The sequence below is a fragment of the Coregonus clupeaformis genome, chromosome 15, assembly GCF_020615455.1.
Source record: "Coregonus clupeaformis isolate EN_2021a chromosome 15, ASM2061545v1, whole genome shotgun sequence".
NCBI lineage: Eukaryota > Metazoa > Chordata > Actinopteri > Salmoniformes > Salmonidae > Coregonus > Coregonus clupeaformis.
This window is the reverse complement of record NC_059206.1, coordinates 17,951,699-17,970,235: the sequence shown is the minus strand read 5'-3', so window position 1 is coordinate 17,970,235 and position 18,537 is coordinate 17,951,699. Positions and strand designations below refer to the sequence as shown.

The window sequence follows — 18,537 nt, the reverse complement described above, 5'->3', positions numbered from 1 at the left end:
TCACGTGTCACATGGGTGTTATTTACCAGGTTTAATGCAGGTCTGAAATGATTTAGCTGCTTTACATACCTGAGTGCAATTACAACACAATGCCTTATAGATCATTATATTCAGAGATATCTTTATGGTAGAGAGCTAGTATATGTACAGTGCCGTGAAAAAGTATTTGCCCCCTTTCTGATTTTTGAATATTTTTTATACTGAATGTTATCAGATCTTCAACCAAAAGGGAACCTGAGTTTACAAATAACCCCAAAAAGATATACTTATTTTATTTATTTAATTAACATTTTGCTTACTGGGACTTCTAATTTTGCGAGGGGCAGCATTTTTTGGTCTCGCCTCGGGCGGCAAAACGGCAAGGACTGGCCCTGCTTCCTAGAGTCTTGATGATCATCAAGGTGCTTCCAGGTGCTTTTTGGCAAACTTGAGTCAACTTTTTGGAGGACATGTGTCCCATTATGCCTGATGAAAACCAAACAATGCATTCCACAGTAAGAACCTTATACCAACTGTCAAGCATGGTGGTGGTAGAGTGATGGTTGGGGATGCGTGGTCCTCTGTAGCTCAGCTGGTAGAGCACGGCGCTTGTAACGCCAAGGTAGTGGGTTCGATCCCCGGGACCACCCATACACAAGAAAATGTATGCACGCATGACTGTAAGTCGCTTTGGATAAAAGCGTCTGCTAAATGGCATATTATTATTATTATTATATTATGCTTTGCTGCCTCAGGACCTGACGACTTGCCGTAATAGAAGGATCCATGAATTCTGCTCTGTATCAGAGAATTCTACAGGAGAATGTCAGGCCATCCGTCTGTGAGCTGAAGCTGAAGAGCAGCTGGGTCATGCAGCAAGACAGTGATCCAAAACACACAATCAAATCTACATGAAAATGGCTAAAAAGCAACACATTTGAAGTTTTGGAATGGCCTAGTCAAAGTCCAGACCTAATCCCAATTGAGATGTTGTGGCAGGACTTGAAACTAGCAGTTCATGCTTGAAAACCCACAAATGTCGCTGAGTTAAAGCAGTTCTGCATGGAAGAGTGGGCCAAAATTCCTCCCCAGCGACATGAGCGACTGACCAACAACTACAGGAAACATTTGGTTGAAGTCACTGCAGTTAAAGGTGGCACAACCAGTTATTGTGTGTAAGGGGGCAATTACTTTTTCACACAGGGGCATTGTGTGTTAGATACATTTTCATTTATTTCATAAACAAAATGATCTTAAAATAGGTTTTGGTTGAAGATAACATTCATTAAAATAAGAAAGGGGGCAAATACTTTTTCACAGCACTGTATATAGTAATAAAAACAATAATAATAATTGTTGTGACCATAGAATTAAAATAAGAACTCAGAATTTAATTACTACCCATTTTTATTCTATGGTTGTCGTAACCCTGTTTTGGCATAGAATTAAGAATGAGAATACTAATTAAATTGAATAGTAATTTCATAGGATCTCTGTTTTTTGGTGTCTGTCAAATACAGAGATGAACATGTTGTACAGTATACTCAGACATTCTGCAGAATGCACCAACACTTTTCAAGTGAATTCCATAAAAACATTGACCAAGCTTGAGATGGTGGTGAAGGACTTTGCAGTTGTAAATGTGAAACATCAGAAATATATTTACATAATGATTGGTTTTTGTGAGGTTGAATGGTGTAGGAAGGTGCCTGCAAATTAATTTTATGATGGTTTTAGAAATCTGGTATAACATCTGTTACAAATGTCTAAAGTTGAAATGTTTAATGTTGTATGTCTTAGCTGGGTCAGTTTTTCCTCACTGACTTACAGTATGATACAATAACACTTAATCATTGTTTTTAAGGTGTTTATTTTATATCGACAGTAACACAGTGCAATAATGCCTTGCTGAGATGTTTTTACTGACAAATATGATCAGATCTACTGGTACTAGTTGACAGTATAGCTTACCAGACCATCTTTGTAATGCAGCCTTGAGTAATTCAATGTGATGAGATGTTGCCTGGTAATGTTCCCTGGCAGTTATAGAGTAGGTATAAATGCCCTTGGATTTACAATTCATTCTCACATATTTTCTTGGTAGTGTTAGTGGAGCGGGTGGGGACATCGATTTTTATTTAAGATTTCTAGATTTATATTTTGCTAAACCTAAGACATTTTTCATGAAACAATACATTTGCCACTTATGGTCTGCCCAATGTTAGAAACATCTATTTTTGATGCTCCTAGACAAGATCGTATGTAAGCATGTTTTATTGAAAGACCATGCACAGTCATTGCAGATTGTATTGCCTGAGAGACATTTGTAACATTTGCATTTGGGATTTTGAATATGCCATGTGTGCATTAAAGAGTGTGTAGAGGATTGTGTAGAAGATGAGTCTGTTTAGCCTCTTATGACAGGATTGGTTTTAAAAGTGTGTTTGCATCTTACAACTGGATTATTGTTTGCAGACTGCCATAATACCACAGAAGAAGAAGATAACTGGAGTAGTTATCCTCAAGGTCCTACAAACTGCATCCTCCCACATCAAGATGTTTGTGTGTGACCACTTATTGTTTATAATCCCCTATTCATTGTCAACCCAACTGGAACATTTTACATTTAAGGATTCCTATATAATTCTACAATTTCTGGTTCTCCGCAGACATGATTTGTGATACAGTCGAGTTCTCAAATTGTTTGATTTCAAAACCTTGGTCCTTGTTGACCATTAACAACGCATTTTTCTGATGACCTTGTAGTGCGCCGTATGAACTCACGTGCTCGCCGTAGTTGTTGGTGTCCGCTAGCTAGTTAGCTTGTCCTCTTCGCAGCGGTAAGCGCTGTAAAATGTTCTTACTACCTGTTTGTGTTGAATTATAAAAATGTCTGCGAAAGCAACAGGAACCAGAGGGTTTTATTTCAATACTGTCTTGTCCCTGGCGCGCTCTTTGGCCGCACACCGCCCTGCTCCGATAGATAAGGTGAGTCTGAGTGATGTCAGAGCATAAGCATTAGTGAGCTAATGGTAACTAAATTGGCTATTAGGTTCAGTTAACATTACATTTATACATTATTGTTATATGTACATGGCTAAATTATAGTGATGCTATCGAGACCAGCTACGAGTTAGCTAACGTTAGTCGTTTTCCATGAGCTACACAACTGTTGGAGAAACAGCTAGCTAAGCTAGTAAACTATGCTAGTCATTCATTCTCAATAGGCTGAACATGACATTTGTTAACGTTTTTTTCTGATAAGAATTAGTTCATTGCATCCGCCGTGGAGCCCAGTTTCATAATATTACCATATGTCCCAGCTGCTTGCCGTAGTTTAAGTAAACACGAAAAAACAGGCCTTCTTTTAGGGCACTTTTCACCCTACCAGCTCCTATTAGTTATATTGAGTTCGGTGGCACCAACTCGCCTTCCGAATGTTTTGTTCCCAGCCCATTGTTCTACGTCACAATGCCTGCTTCGCTATTGTTGGCAATGAGACCTGCCCAGGTTGAACCAATTGCTGATAGTTAAAACGTCAACAACAAAACATTACCCATGGAACTCTGAGGTTGTCCCAGTGTTTCCTATAGGGTAAATATAGGTATGTCTGTCTATTTCGACATATCTCGCAATGTGTGTTTTTATTTTTTCCAAGTCGGGGACCATTTTAATCATGAGAATCTCCTCTTTCTAAATATGTAAAGCTGGGCAGCGTACTCCGTTGTCAAACGCTAGCCCCGAAATACCTTTTGCCCTTGGAACGCTGAGCTCCCCCCATTGTTTTCCTATGGAGAGGCATGCTGGTATATTTCGCCAAATATCTCGCAATGTGTATATTTATATTTTTTCAAGTAGGACACCATTTTAATCACGACAATCTCCTCTTTCTAATTATGTAAGGCTGGGCAGCGTACTCCGTTGTCATCGATCGCTAGACCAGAAATAGAAGTTTTCCCTACTTCCTCGTTATACAGACAAAAGCACAGTTGACACCATCAAGGTGCGGATATTTACTTTCTACACGAGTTGTTATTTTTCAGTTTCGTCCTAAGGACAGATTGTAGTGGTAAAATGAAAAGGTATACATTTTTGGTGCCATTTAGGTTAAATGGAATTCTAAGTATAATCCCAGTCAAAATAGGCTCTGCGAACGTTTGATTCAATTAATTTGCTATGGGCTCGTGCTAGTGTTACAGTTTAGCCAACGTTCTATTGCCGTTTTTCAGCCTTGGGTGAATTTTGACTCATTCTATTGTCCAACCTATTCTCAAACAAGGCCCTTGCTTTGGCTTGCCATTCCACGTCGGAACGCGATACAGCAATAAGGCACTTTTATACATTGGGCGAGTTCGTTTTGCATGGCTCGGTGCCCCGGTGAGTGGAGATTTAGTTTAAGGACCAATGGAAAGGTCTCAATTTAACATCTAGGCTTACCCGGAGCACTGGGCCATGCAAAACGAACTCGCCCATACCGACAACCTAGTTTCATAACTAGCAAATAATTTGCTAGCTACGCCTTTAACTGTCTATCGATGATATGGTGGATTGTCATTCTATCAGAATGAGGAAGTTAGTATAGCCATTAGTTATCTAGCTAGCTGTCAAACCTGTCAAATGAGCTAACGCCCACATGTATTTGTCAACATTGGTCATTGATTGATTGACTATTTACTTGAATGTGCTGTATTCTTTATTTCACCATACGGTTTATGATTTCAACAGACACATAGCTTACTCATTTGCCTTATATCACAGTCATATAAAACCAACAACATGATTTTGGGTGTGTTGCATTGCGTGGTCAGTGGTTGGCAGGAAAGCTGCGTGGGAGGAACTGTCAGCCAAACTCTATGCAAAAACTGGAAGTCATCAATGATAGGCTAGTGGCAAGGCCCTCAAATTTTTTAGATAACAGTACCGAGGTGTAACAAAACACAACCATATCTCTAAGGTCTCCCATATATGAAATGGATGGTTGTGTAAAAATATTTCACTGCAAAAGTGGTTACATTGATGACACACCCCCTTAACTCAAACAGTGTAGAATAATGTCTGGCTGGAGGGGGAGTTTGGGCGTGCGGGCGACAGACTCATGTAACCCAATATTGCAAGCGCTGATATTGCTAAAATGTGGAATACAACTAGTCAATTGTCTGCCCTACATACAGAAACAAAAAAACATAAGGATATTGTAAAGTGGTTTGGAAATATAGACCTGTAAACACAATAGGAGGAAATATCAACTATGAATATTTAAGATGAATATAAACATTTTGGTAGCTGTTCAATAGACAACTTTCCTAGTCAAATTTGCTCTCACTCAGTGCTGTATGGTCCTGCCTTACAAATCTATAAAGTAACACATGTTTTTTTAATGTTGTGGCTATTGTAATCTGCTCTAAGGACAGAATAATGCCTGGCTGGAAGGGGGTGGGCCACATAAGCTCATGTAACCCAATATTGCAAGCTCTGAAATTGCTCAAATTTGAAATACAAGTAGTCAGCAGTCTGCCCTACACAAATAAATAGCATTAGGATATATTCATGCATCTTGGAAATGTAGACCGGTAAACACACAGATACAATAGGCAGAAATATAAACTAAAATATTATAATAAATATAAAGTTAACTTTTTTGCTCTCATTCAGTGCTGTATGGTCCTGCCTGAAAATAATGCATACAGTTGCAAATGTTTTGTTGTTGTGGCTATTGTAATGGCCTCTAAGGAAAACAAGCGTGCTCAGACAGAAATAAAAACTTTTGGGGTCCAATGTTCCTTAAAAGATGTTGTATCTTTAGCCCCTAGTCTTGCAATTAAGTCAGAGGGCCATCACAGATTATCTTTATATTTTGCTTCAAATCCAATATGGCGTCCAAAATCCAATATGGGTGCAATTATAACATTTGATGGAGGTTAAATCACCTGTAAATATGAATTTAGTAAATTAGGCATTTTTGTTTTAGAATTGTGTACAACAGTCATGCCTATGAAGACTGTTGGTGTGAATACATTTTATTCTGAATCCAATATGGCCAACATGATTACACTCAAACACCTTCATCTGCATATAAGTAGCCCTTGTTCATTTTGTATTGTTTTTATTCGGTCTTAAAAATGGTTTCATAAGGCTCTTGGTATATCTAGGACTATGAGTGGCACTGCCATGCCTCCGTTGTTTGAATAGCCAAAGCCAACTAGTTTTTCAATGTGTGTTCATGTTTTAATCTCATTCACACACTTACAGCATATCAACAATGGGCAATTCCACAAAATATAATAACAAGCACACATTAGCATAACCAAGTTACAGGAAAGCAACCATAATACAACAGTCAGCTACTCTAGTAGTGTATAAATACAGCTCTCTTTTCCCCACTAAAACTAAGGGTGCAAGGTTGATTCAAAGTCTTTGAGGTAACCAGGTCATGAGTCTGTCCTTAAAGGTTGAGGAGACAAAGTAGCCAGTGGTGGTTGTAGTTCTGGGGCCTGACCAGCTTGCACAGCTAACTGGTCATTCAGGGCAAGCTGCGACAAGGGTAGTATCCTTCCTGTATGACTGGCGGGGTATTGTTGCTGTGGGGTGATCAGTTTCCATTTCTACAGCACGAACAAATGTGAAAATGTATGCACTCAGTACTGTAAGTTGCTCTGGATAAGAGCGTCTGCTAAATTACTACAATTTTAAATGTAAATATAGGCAGTCAGCAGATCGAGCTTGCATACCAAAGAGACCCATTGACTAACTGGAATTTTATCCCAGCCTGAATATTGCTGGGGATACACCAGTAGTGGAATGGTTTGTTGTCTGGTTGTGAAGGAAAGTCTGTGAAAGGGCTGTCACATACAGACTTGCCTTTAGATCTTTCCAATGCGTAATTGGCCTGCGGGTGGAGTTATTTTTATTTTTATGTTGAATGTGGCAAAAAGTCCTGCATATTTCTTTGGAAGTCAAGTAGAATGATAATTTGGCAGATATTAAGTGTGGGTGGTTGGCATTGATTACAGACTGGGGCATGCCCAGCAGGAGATGTGGAGAGTGGCAGAACCTGTGAGGGTGTAGCTATGTCATAGACTATGACTAAGAAGCGTTGGTTGTGAGGGGCATAGCACAGCTCCACAAACATATACATTTGAAGATGATGCCTGTGCTTTGATGGACAGTAAAAGGGTTGCAGAGGAGGTGGAGCAGATCAAGCATGGTACACAAAGACTACTATCTCACAGTCAATCCCCAGCCACCATAAACTATCACATACAGCAAGTTTTACCATCCTAAGGTGCATCTTGTTTGCCATAAATGGCATATGTCTTTATAGGGATGTTGGATTTACTGCACAGTTTCCCAGACAAATGCATGAGTCACTCCAGCATGAAAGAGCATTCTTCACATGCGAGTCCAGTTCAGGTGTCACATGGGCTGGCCAGCCATGGTTGGTAGCAAAATACTGTAGGTACAGTGCCTTCAGAAAGTATTCACACCCTTGACTTTTTCCACATTTCGTTGTGCTACAGCCTGAATTTAAAATTGATTAAATTGAGATTTTGTGTTAGTGGCCTACACACAATACCCCATAATGTCAAAGTGGAATCATGTTTTTAGACATTTGTACAAATTAATTAAAAATGAAAACGCTTAAATGTCTTGCGTCAATAAGTTGTCCCTCTGTTATGGCAAGCCTAAATAAGTTCTGGAGTAAAAATGTGCTTAATAAGCCACATAATAAGTTGCATGAACTCACTCTGTGTGCAATAATGGTGTTTAACATTATTTTTTGAATGACTACCTCATCTCTGTACCCCACACCAGAGTTTCTGCACAATGTGACCGGGAAGATTTTAATTTACCGGACATTTGAGAAATGTACTGGACATCTGTATGCATTCAGATCTGACCTGGCTCAACCAGCGCTATCAATAAACAAGTGGTATTGGCCAAATGAGCCACATTTACGTGTCCTTCAAAACAGCATATAAAAAATTGCAAAAACACTATTCCTTGTGTTTCCATGTGTAACATATTTATATATATATTTTTTACTTTCCTAAATCAATAATTGTCCACATCACGGTTCAGCAGTCAGAGATTTGAGCACTAAATGCATCAGAGCATTGCATGCATAGGCTTAGGCGTCCGCTCTGATATTAATATTAAAAACAAAATATATACTCACAGGCCAGTTTATTAGTTACACCCATCTAGTACCTGGTCGGACCCTCCCTTTGCCTCCAGAACAGCCTGAATTCTTCGGGGCATTGATTTTACAAGGTATCAGTAATGTTCCACAGGGATGTGGCTCCGTGCTGACGCGATGGCATCACGCAGTTGCTGCAGATTGGACGATGGTACATTCATGCTGTGAACAGTCTATTCCATCTCATCCCAAAGATGCTCTATTGGGTTTGGTCAGCAACAATGTTCAGATACGCTGTGGCGTTCAATCGTTGCTCAATTGGTATCAAGGGACCTAACATGTGCCAGGAAAACATTCCTCAAATCAGTACACCACCTCCTCCAGCCTGTACCGTTGACACCAGGCAGGATGGGTCCAAGGACTCATGCTGCTTACGCCAAATCCTGACTCTGCCATCAGCATAACGCAACAGGAACTGGGATTTGTCAGACCAGGCAATGTTTTTCCACTCCTCAATTATCCAGTGTTGGTGATCGCATACCCACTGGAGCCGCTTCTTCTTGTTTTTAGCTGATAGGAGTGGAACCCGGTGTGGTCGTCTGCTGCAATAGCCCATCTGTGACAAGGATCGACGAGTTGTGCGTACCAAGATGCCGTTCTGCACACCACTGTTGTACTGCGCCGTTATTTGTCGGTTTGTGGCCCGCCTGTTTGCTTGCACGATTCTTGCCGACCTCTCTCGTCAATGAGCTGTTTACGTCCACAGGACTGCTGTTTACGCTCCTGGGACCAGTGGTCACCAACCTCTTCTGAGTAAAGATAACTTTCGCAGTTAAAAAGTAAGCCGAGATCTACCACTCAGATTTTTTTTGTCAGACATCACATCAAAAATTTAACATTAACCTAATAAAAATTGTTCTGTAGGAATTAGGTTTGTGCAGTAGGCAGTCCTAATACATTATCACAGCATATTGGCTATATGCCTGGCCTGACAATGTTGTTCTTCTCAGACCATATTATATTTCAAAACTCGAGCTTTGATAACAAAATAGATTACTCCAGGGCCTGAAACTAACTTTTTGGTCCACCAGCCAATGTGGCAGGTAGATAAAAAAAAAATCTGATTACACCAAAAACAAAAAATGGATGAGCATGCTTTGTAATGTTTCTAAAACAATAAATGTATTACTAGTAAGAAGTGATGTGGTATATTGTTAGATTTTATTTACTTTTTTGTGACCCGAGTCTTTTAACCAAAATATTTCAGATGAGCTGCCCCTTTAAGGGAAGGAGGTTACCGTGGCAACGGGGGCACTCGAGCTGCTGGAGTAGTCAGTTAGTGTGCCTGCCTGTGAGATGTGAGTAGCTGATGTTTTCGCTGAAGCATGCACTCAAACATTGAAAAACAACCTAGCTTGAAAACAAAACAATAATTAACCAAGAAACGCAAGGACAAAGGCTCACTTTAGTAGACTTTCAAGTAAATTAGACCAACTTTTATGCCTGTGCGCAACGCTTCTAAAAACGAATCTTCACTTTACATTTACATTTACATTTTAGTCATTTAGCAGACGCTCTTATCCAGAGCGACTTACAGTTAGCACATACATTATTTTATCGAACCCACAACCCTGGCGTTGCAAACGCCATGCTCTACCAACTGAGCTACATCCCCTGCCGGCCATTCCCTTCCCTACCCTGGACGACGCTGGGCCAATTGTGCGCCGCCCCATGGGTCTCCCGGTCGCGGCCGGCTACGACAGAGCCTGGATCACTTCAATCACAGTGCGCACAGCTCCCCAGCCAGGCAGTGTTGTCGATGCGCATCACTGGATATGTAGGATTTGTAGGTCTTTGTGTGATTATCAGCTATGAAACAAAAATACAGAAACACTTAGAAAATAGCTACTGCAGAATTGATTTTGCTGTAAATATACATTTTACATTTTAGTCATTTTGCAGACGCTCTTATCCAGAGCGAGTTACAGTTTAGTGAGTGCATACATTTTTCATACTGTGCTCATAAATGTGCTCATACTTGAATAAGAACTTTTTTTATTCGTAAATATGAGTGTAATGTTTGCACTGTGGAACCCTGACCACCCGCCAACGTGGCTGGTGAAATATACATTTTACCCACCAATTCCTAAATCTACCTGCATTTGGGGGGCTGCGGGTGTTCGCTTTAGGCCCTGGATCAGTTGGTGTAGCACTTGTGAGGCACAGCTGAGTATAAATTGAAGTCATTTGCAAATAGGGAGAAGGCATTTTATGTTTTGTAATAGTGTTGAATATAAACAGTGTTGACAGTGCTGAATAAAATAATTCAACATGACCTCACTCATAAAAACAGCAACTCATTGCTGTATTCTTTGACAGTCTCTCAGGTCATGCTTTTAAAAGTTATGAAATCTCACGTATGCTGGTATCAAACTTGTAGGCACAGTGATTTGAGCTATCAGATTGGCCAGTGCAGTAGGCACACTCGATTTAGCAACAGCTCTCCAGGTCCGCCGGGTAGGCGGAGTTTGACGTTTCAGACAAATAAAATCAAGTAAGCCTACGGCCAACAGTGCAACACAAATAATAATAAAAATGGAGCGCAAGCCTTTATCATTGGCTTTTTTATAGATAGTTTGGTGATCGACTATGAATCCCTTGAAAAAGCCATCGACCGGTTGGTGACCACTGCCCTAGATACTGTCTTGCGCGAAAAGCCCAGGAGGGCGGCCGTTTCTGAGATACTGAATCCGTAGCGCCTGGCACCGACGATCATACCACACTCAGTCGCTTAGGTCACTCGTTTTGCCCATTCTAACGTTCAATCGAACAGTAACTGAATGCCTCGATGCATGTCTGCCTGCTTTATATAGCAAGCCACGGCCACGTGACACACTGTCTGTAGGAGCGATCCATTTTTGTGAATGGAATGGTGTACCTAGTAAACTGTCTGGTGTGTGTAATATATAATACTGAACAAAAATATAAATGCAACATGCAACAATTTCAACGGTTTTACTGAGTTACAGTTCATATAAGGAAATCAGTCAATTGAAATAAATTCATTTGGCCCTAATCTATGGATTTCACTTGACTGGGCAGGGGTGCAGCCATGGGTGGGCCTGAGAGGGCATAGGCCCACCCACCTGGGAGCCAGCCCACCCACTGGGGAGCCAGGCCCAGCCAATCAGAATGAGTTTTTCCCAGAAAAGGGCTTTATTACAGACAGAAATACTCCTCAGTTTCATTAGCTGCCCGGGTGGCTGGTCTCAGATAATCCCACAGGTAAAGAAGCCGGATGTGGAGGTCCTAGGCTGGCGTGGTTACACGTGGTCTGCGGTTGTGAGGCCGGTTGGACGTTCTGTCAAATTCTCTAAAATGACGTTGGAGGCGGCTTAACATTCAATTCTCTGCCAGCAGTTCTGGTGGACATTCTTGCAGTCAGCATGCCAATTGCATGCTCCCTCAAAACTTGAGACATCTGTGGCATTGTGTTGTGTGACAAAACTGCACAGTTTAGAGTGGCCTTTTATTGTCCCCAGCACAGGGTGCACCTGTGTAATGATCATGCTGTTTAATCAGCTTCTTGACATGCCACACCTGTCAGGTGGATGGATTATCTTGGCAAAGGAGAAATACTCACTAACAGGGATGTAAACAAATTTGTACAGAAATTTTGAGAGAAACACCTGCTCGTCGAACATCTCATTCCAGAATCATGGGCATTAATATGGAGTTGGTCCCATCTTTGCTGCTATAACAGCCTCATCTCTTCTGGGAAGGCTTTCCACTAGATGTTGCTGTGGGGACTACTGGGGGCTTCCGTTCAGCCACAAGATCATTAGTGAGGTCGGCACTGATGTTGGGCAATTAGGCCTGGTTCGCAGTCGGTGTTCCAATTAATCCCAAAGGTGTTTGATGGGGTTGAGGTCAGGGCTCTGTGCAGGCCAGTCAAGTTCTTCCACACCGATCTCGACAAACCATTTCTGTATGGACCTTGCTTTGTGCATGGGGGCACAGAATCATCTAGAATGTCATTGTATGCTGTAGCATTAATATTTCCCTTTCGCCACACCTGAAACATTTTGTTGAAATTGTATTTTATCTCGGAGAAAGCTAATTGATTGCACCCAAATTGGCCATTTTAATTTAAAGGATTCAGGTAATATTTAATATATATACACTACCGTTCAAAAGTTTGGGGTCACTTAGAAATGTCCTTGTTTTCGAAAGAAAAGCATTCTTTTTGTCCATTAAAATAACATCAAATTGATCAGAAATACAGTGTAGACTATTGTAGCTGGAAACGGCTGATTTTTAATGGAATATATACATAGGCGTACAGAGGCCCATTATCAGCAACCATCAGTCCTGTGTTCCAATGGCACGTTGTGTTTGCTAATCCAAGTTTATCATTTTAAAAGGCTAATTGATCATTAGAAAATCCTTTTGCAATTATGTTAGCACAGCTTAAAACTGTTGTGCTGATTTTAAAAAAGCAATAAAACTGGCCTTCTTGAGACTAGTTGAGTATCTGGAGCATCATCAATTGTGGGTTCGATTACAGGCTCAAAATGGCCAGAAACAAAGAACTTTCTTCTGAAACTCGTCAGTCTATTCTTGTTCTGAGAAATGAAGGCTATTTCATGCGAGAAATTGCCAAGAAACTGAAGATCTCGTACAACGCTGTGTACTACTCCCTTCACAGAACAGCACAAACAGGCTCTAACCAGAATAGAAAGAGGAGTGGGAGGCCCCGGTGCACAACTGAGCAAGAGGACAAATACATTAGTGTCTAGTTTGAGAAACAGACGCCTCACAGGTCCTCAACTGGCAGCTTCATTAAATAGTACCCGCAAAACACCAGTCTCAACGTGAACAGTGAAGAGGCGACTCCGGGATGCTGACCTTCTAGGCAGAGTTGCAAAGAAAAAGCCATATCTCAGACTGGCCAATAAAAAGAAAAGATTAAAGATGGGCAGTCTGAGATATGGCAATTTCTCGCATGGAATAGCCTTCATTTCTCAGAACAAGAATAGACTGACGAGTTTCAGAATAAAGTTATTTGTTTCTGGCCATTTTGAGCCTGTAATCGAACCCACAATTGCTGATGCTCCAGATACTCAACTAGTCTCAAGAAGGCCAGTTTTATTGCTTCTTTAATCAGCACAACAGTTTTCAGCTGTGCTAACATAATTGCAAAAGGGTTTTCTAATGATCAATTAGCCTTTTCAAATGATAAACTTGGATTAGCAAACACAATGTGCCATTGGAACACAGGACTGATGGTTGCTGATAATGGGCCTCTGTACGCCTACGTAGATATTCCATAAAAAATCAACCGTTTCCAGCTACAATAGCCATTTACAACATTAACAATGTCTACACTGTATTTCTGATCAATTTGATGTTATTTTAATGGACTTTCAAAAACAAGGAAATTTCTAAGTGACCCCAAACTTTTGAATGGTAGTGTAGCTAAAGGCGCAAACATGCGCTTAAAAGGTTCCGTGCGGTGAAGAAATGGAGATGCGGTTAACAGAGTCCCAAAAAATTACAGAGATAAACATGTCAAGTGTTAACTTTGACAGCCCTAATATTTATTGAATAGTATCTGAATTCTATAAATTAAAATGGCCAATTTGGGTGCAATCAATTAGCTTAATTTCTCAGATATCAAATTATAATTCCACAAAATCTTTCAGGAATGGTAATTGTATCTGTTAGTAACTATATAAATGAATGGGTGTCTAAATCCTATTTCTTGTGCTTTTCGAGGTGAAATGACCCATTGGTCAGTAATCCTCCCCACTGAGCTTAAATCTTGATCCTCGTTAGCTAGGCTAGTAATTAATGCTAGGGGCCAGTTGCGCTTGGCTCCGCGCCTGGAATGCAGTCAAGCTGGCAAATCCATGGTTACTAACGGGTATAGGATTCTCTGTGATGTTGTCCTGCAGGCCAGGGAATCTACGGATAGTTCAGTATCTTCATCTGTAAAGCTGGAGCAGAGGCCAGCAGTAAGCCTCCGTGACTGTCAGTTGGCCTACAGCATGGATCATCAACTAGATTCAGCCAGGGTGCCGGAACATCATTATAAATAATTTGTAGACTGAAAGTTGACCACAAGAAGCTCAAACAGATATACTGTTTGACTAAAACATAATAATTTCAAACCTTGCTTACATGTCCCTCTATTATGCGTGGGAATACTTGGGAACATATTTCTTAAATTAAAATCACTTGGAGCTGATTTCCTGGTGTTTTTACTGTCTTTTACAGTCTTATGTCGCCAGTTGGGGAACCCTATTAGGTAGAAGTCACCTCTAATTAAGGGTGCGTTCGTAAATTGCCTCTATTGTGTCAGTGCGCTCTGGATCGTTAATAAATTCAGAGCGTTGTCAGATTGCCTGTTCGTAAATTCAGAGCATTTCGCTCTCTGAGCATTAAGAGCGCACATTTGATGCTCTGGTGGAGGAGTAGGGTTGATCCGAGCGTTCTGACCTTACAACGGCAGTCAAGCACCCAAGCTAACTGGCTAAAGTAAGCTAGCTTGCTAGCTACTTCCAGACACAAAGAACACCTCACTCTGACCGTCTTACTCGCCCTAGCAGAGCTGGTTAGGCTGTTTTCATGTTATCTAGAGCGTTAGTGACTGTAACTGTGCTGCTGGCAACAATTTAATTACTTTTTTTGCCTGAGAAGCCCGTGTTTGGAGGATATAATTGGCACGGGTGTTGTTAGGGCCGAGACGAAGTCGAGGGCAATCAAACCGTGCCAATATATCCTCCAAACACCGGCTTCAAGGGCATTATCACTTTTATACAACGGGTTACCAACATATTCAAATAATGATTGACATATTTTCATTAACTTAAATTTTATGAATATCTTCATACTATTTGATCCTTCCATAAAATATAGTCCCGACACAAATCTAGGGTTGCTGCCCAAGCCGGCTGGTCGTTCTTTCTATCGGTTCGGTTGCCAGAGACGCGACCCAGTCGTTAAGTCTTTTTGTTCTGTATCTATGGTCGCGACCCAGTCGTTCGTTCGAAATGTTCTATTGCCATACTGACTGGCAACGTTCATATCCCTTGCTTGCTAGCTAGCCAACTATGGCTAACTTACATTCACGTCAAACAGTACAGCCAGAATAACAACAAAGTTGTTGAATTTGCTTATTTTTAAGCTGTTTTCTAGTGACATTTATTTGGATCCAAGCTGCCTGCCTGGCTGTCTCATCCCGACACGTTCATTACTATGCGACAGATGGAGATCGATTTTGAATATTTAAACAATGTTGCAAATGTTGGAGAGACAGACAGCAAGGTTTATACAAATCTCCACTGTTGAAAACTAAATGTTAGTCTAAAATAAATTCCCCTAATGGTGAAGGTTAGGACTGATAGTCTGACTAGTTAGCAAAATACAAGCCACACATTTATCTCTGTTTCAGGTCCAGAAGCTACAATGCATGTGTCCAGTAGATTTCAGAGGGGTGTTCCAGCTGGACGAGAGAAGGAGGGATGCAGTCATAGCTCTGGGCATCTTCCTGGTTGAGTCGGACCTACAGGTACATTGAACTGGAGCAGCTAGGCCTACTCTCTGACACTGTTAATGGTTGCGTTTATATAATGCTTTATATGGGACGGATGTTCCCTGAGTCCCTGACCCTCTCAGACCAATAACTGGCTCTTATCTCAGCACCTTGTGTGCCCCCCTTCGCTGTTTAGCTCCTATCCCAGCACCTTGTATGCCCCCTTAGCTGTTTAGTGTCTTTTGCTCGAGTGGTTTGTGATTTTATGTTTTTATTGCAGCACAAAGACGCTATCGTCCCCTACCTGCTGGGGCTGCTGAAGGGACTTCCCAGAGTTCAATGGATCGAAGAAAGCTCTGGAAGCAAGGGACTTGGTAAGGAAGGAGCATTTGTCTGTCTCGTAACATTCCGTATGATGTCTAATTCAGCCTATCTGACTGGTTGATGATCTATCTTCCTGTCCTGCAGTGATCCTGCCGGTAGCAGAGAACTTCTCCTTCTGTCTGGGCACTCTTCTATCTGACGTTGCCCAGCGAGATGACACCTTGCGAGGACAGATCCTGGAGGCCATCATGGACATAATGCAGGTCCTGCTGGACATTTGCCTGAAACCAGAGAGCCATGATAAAGGTACCAGCATGCTCTCTATGCCACAATTTCACTTTCACCAGTGTTAGTTCCTGGTTAGTTATCGAGTTATTTTCTCTTGTCCTCCTCACAACCTTTGGGATGTACGTAGATGGACAGAGAAAGAGCATAAAATGAAAAAAGCAGCCGTTCACCTGTCTGTCTCTTTCTCTCCCCCCTCTCCCTTCCTCCCTAGAATACATGTGCCGGTACACTGTGCCCTGCCTGTTGGGTGTGGCCCGAGCCTTTGGTCGCTATAGCAACACGGAGGAGCCCCTGCTGTCCAAGCTTTTTCCGCGGGTGGGAGCCCCGCCCCTTTCCGGTGCCGAGGAAGCTGACCCGTCTCGACGGCGCTCCTTCAACGACTTCCGCTCCATCATGCCGGCCTCGCTGCTCACAGTTTGTCAGGGTGACACCGTCAGATGCAAAGGAAGCTCCGTGTCCAGCATATCACAACAGGTACTATTACCATACTATACCAATACTACTACCATTACTACTGCTACACCATAGTTACTGCTCATCGTGTGTCAGGGAGACACCATAAGACGCAAGGGCTCTCCTCTGTTACTATTTCTATATCACTACAGAGAATACAGCAGTAGTAACATAGCCTACCACTAGAGGTCAGAGGAAGCTCGTATTTGAAATGTCTGAAAATTGTATTTTCCTCTGTGTCTGTAGGCCAGTCCAGAGAGAGCAGGACTGACCCTCAGCTCCCCAGCTGATCCCTCCGCACAGTACTTTGAAGGTGAGAAAATATAAGAAAGGCAATATATTTCTCAAGTATCAGTTGATTATTTATGACTCACTTTTGGACTGATCCTTTTCTCACTGTCTCTCCCTCTCTATCCCCTCCTCTATCCCTCCCTCACTCTCTCTATCCCTCCCTCTCTATCCCTCCCTCCCTCTCACCCTCCCTCCCTCCCTCCCTCCCTCCCTCTCTCTATCCCTCCCTCCCTCCCTCCCTCTCTCTATCCCTCCCTCCCTCTCACCCTCCTTCCCTCTCTCTATCCCTCCCTCCCTCTCTCTATCCCTCCCTCCCTCCCACCCTCCCTCCCTCTCTCTATCCCCCCTCTCTCTCCCTCCCTCCCTCCCTCCCTCCCTCCCTCCCTCCCTCCCTCCCTCCCTCCCTCCCTCCCTCCCTCCCTCCCTCCCTCCCTCCCTCCCTCCTCCTCTCTCTATCCCTCCCTCTCTATCCCTCCCTCCCCCTCTCTATCCCTCCCTCTCACCCTCCCTCCCTCTCTCTATCCCTCCCTCCCTCTCTCTATCCCTCCCTCCCTCTCTCTATCCCTCCCTCCCTCTCACCCTCCTTCCCTCTCTCTATCCCTCCCTCCCTCTCTCTATCCCTCCCTCTCACTCACCCCTCCCTCCCTCCCTCCCTCCCTCTCTCTATCCCTCCCTCCCTCCCTCTCTCTATCCCTCCCTCTCTATCCCTCCCTCCCTCTCTCTATACCTCCCTCTCACCCTCCCTCCCTCTCTCTATCCCTCCCTCCCTCTCTATCCCTCCCTCTCACCCTCCCTCCCTCTCTCTATCCCCCCTCTCACCCTCCTTCTCTCTCTCTCCAGGCTCCTATCTCCCTGATGGTAGTGCTGTGGACCCAGACTATTATTTCTCCACCATCAGTTCTAGTTTCTCTGTGTCTCCTCTGTTCACTGGCAATGCCCAGGGAGAATTTGATGTCCCTCTGGACATTCTGCGCAAGCTCCTCAACATGGTCAGTACATGTGTAGAATCAGAATGAGTATAACTATAGAATCAGATTGGATAGAACTATAGAATCAGAACGGGTAGAACATCGTTTTTCAGAATTCATTTCTGAGTGTTCTGTTTGTCTTATGCAGGTTGAGCAGTTTGTCGCTGAATCCTTTCTGAAAACACTGGATGACACCCTGCAGGAACTTCTGGAGGTAGGTTCATTTCCCCTCTATTTTAATTAATGCACTTTCCTGTGTAGTCCTCAAGATAAATGTTACATCATGTTTGTTGTGTTCTCTCCCTCTAGTTGAACCCAGGTATGCACCTGTACTACAGGACCTTCAGTGATCCTCTGTATGTGGCCATCTTCAAGATGCTCAGAGACACGTTGTACAACCTAAAAGGTAACAAACCCACTGATCTCTCACCCTAACCTTTAAAGGTGGAAATCTGCAGTTGCTACATACATTTTTGGTCTTATAAATGAATGATATACCCATTTATTCTTGAAGAATAACTTATAAATGCCTCTTGAACTCAACTGTCGTACCCCATCAG

The 18,537-nt window shown here is 42.4% G+C and overlaps 1 protein-coding gene across 2 annotated transcripts in view; it reads left to right on the top strand.

The window, feature by feature from the left end:
• The first annotated feature begins 1,260 nt into the window (after positions 1-1,260).
• Positions 1,261-18,537, top strand: part of LOC121582229 (phosphatidylinositol 4-kinase alpha-like) — a 56,509-nt gene continuing 39,232 nt past the window's right edge. For both annotated transcript variants that reach the window (XM_045225021.1, XM_045225020.1), the window contains exons 1-9: positions 1,261-2,967; positions 15,573-15,689; positions 15,934-16,027; positions 16,122-16,283; positions 16,477-16,739; positions 16,965-17,031; positions 17,850-17,998; positions 18,126-18,191; positions 18,287-18,383. In XM_045225021.1, coding sequence (XP_045080956.1) covers positions 2,869-2,967; positions 15,573-15,689; positions 15,934-16,027; positions 16,122-16,283; positions 16,477-16,739; positions 16,965-17,031; positions 17,850-17,998; positions 18,126-18,191; positions 18,287-18,383 — 1,114 coding nt within the window. In that variant the 5' untranslated portion in view covers positions 1,261-2,868. The remainder of the gene's footprint in view (positions 2,968-15,572; positions 15,690-15,933; positions 16,028-16,121; positions 16,284-16,476; positions 16,740-16,964; positions 17,032-17,849; positions 17,999-18,125; positions 18,192-18,286; positions 18,384-18,537) is intronic.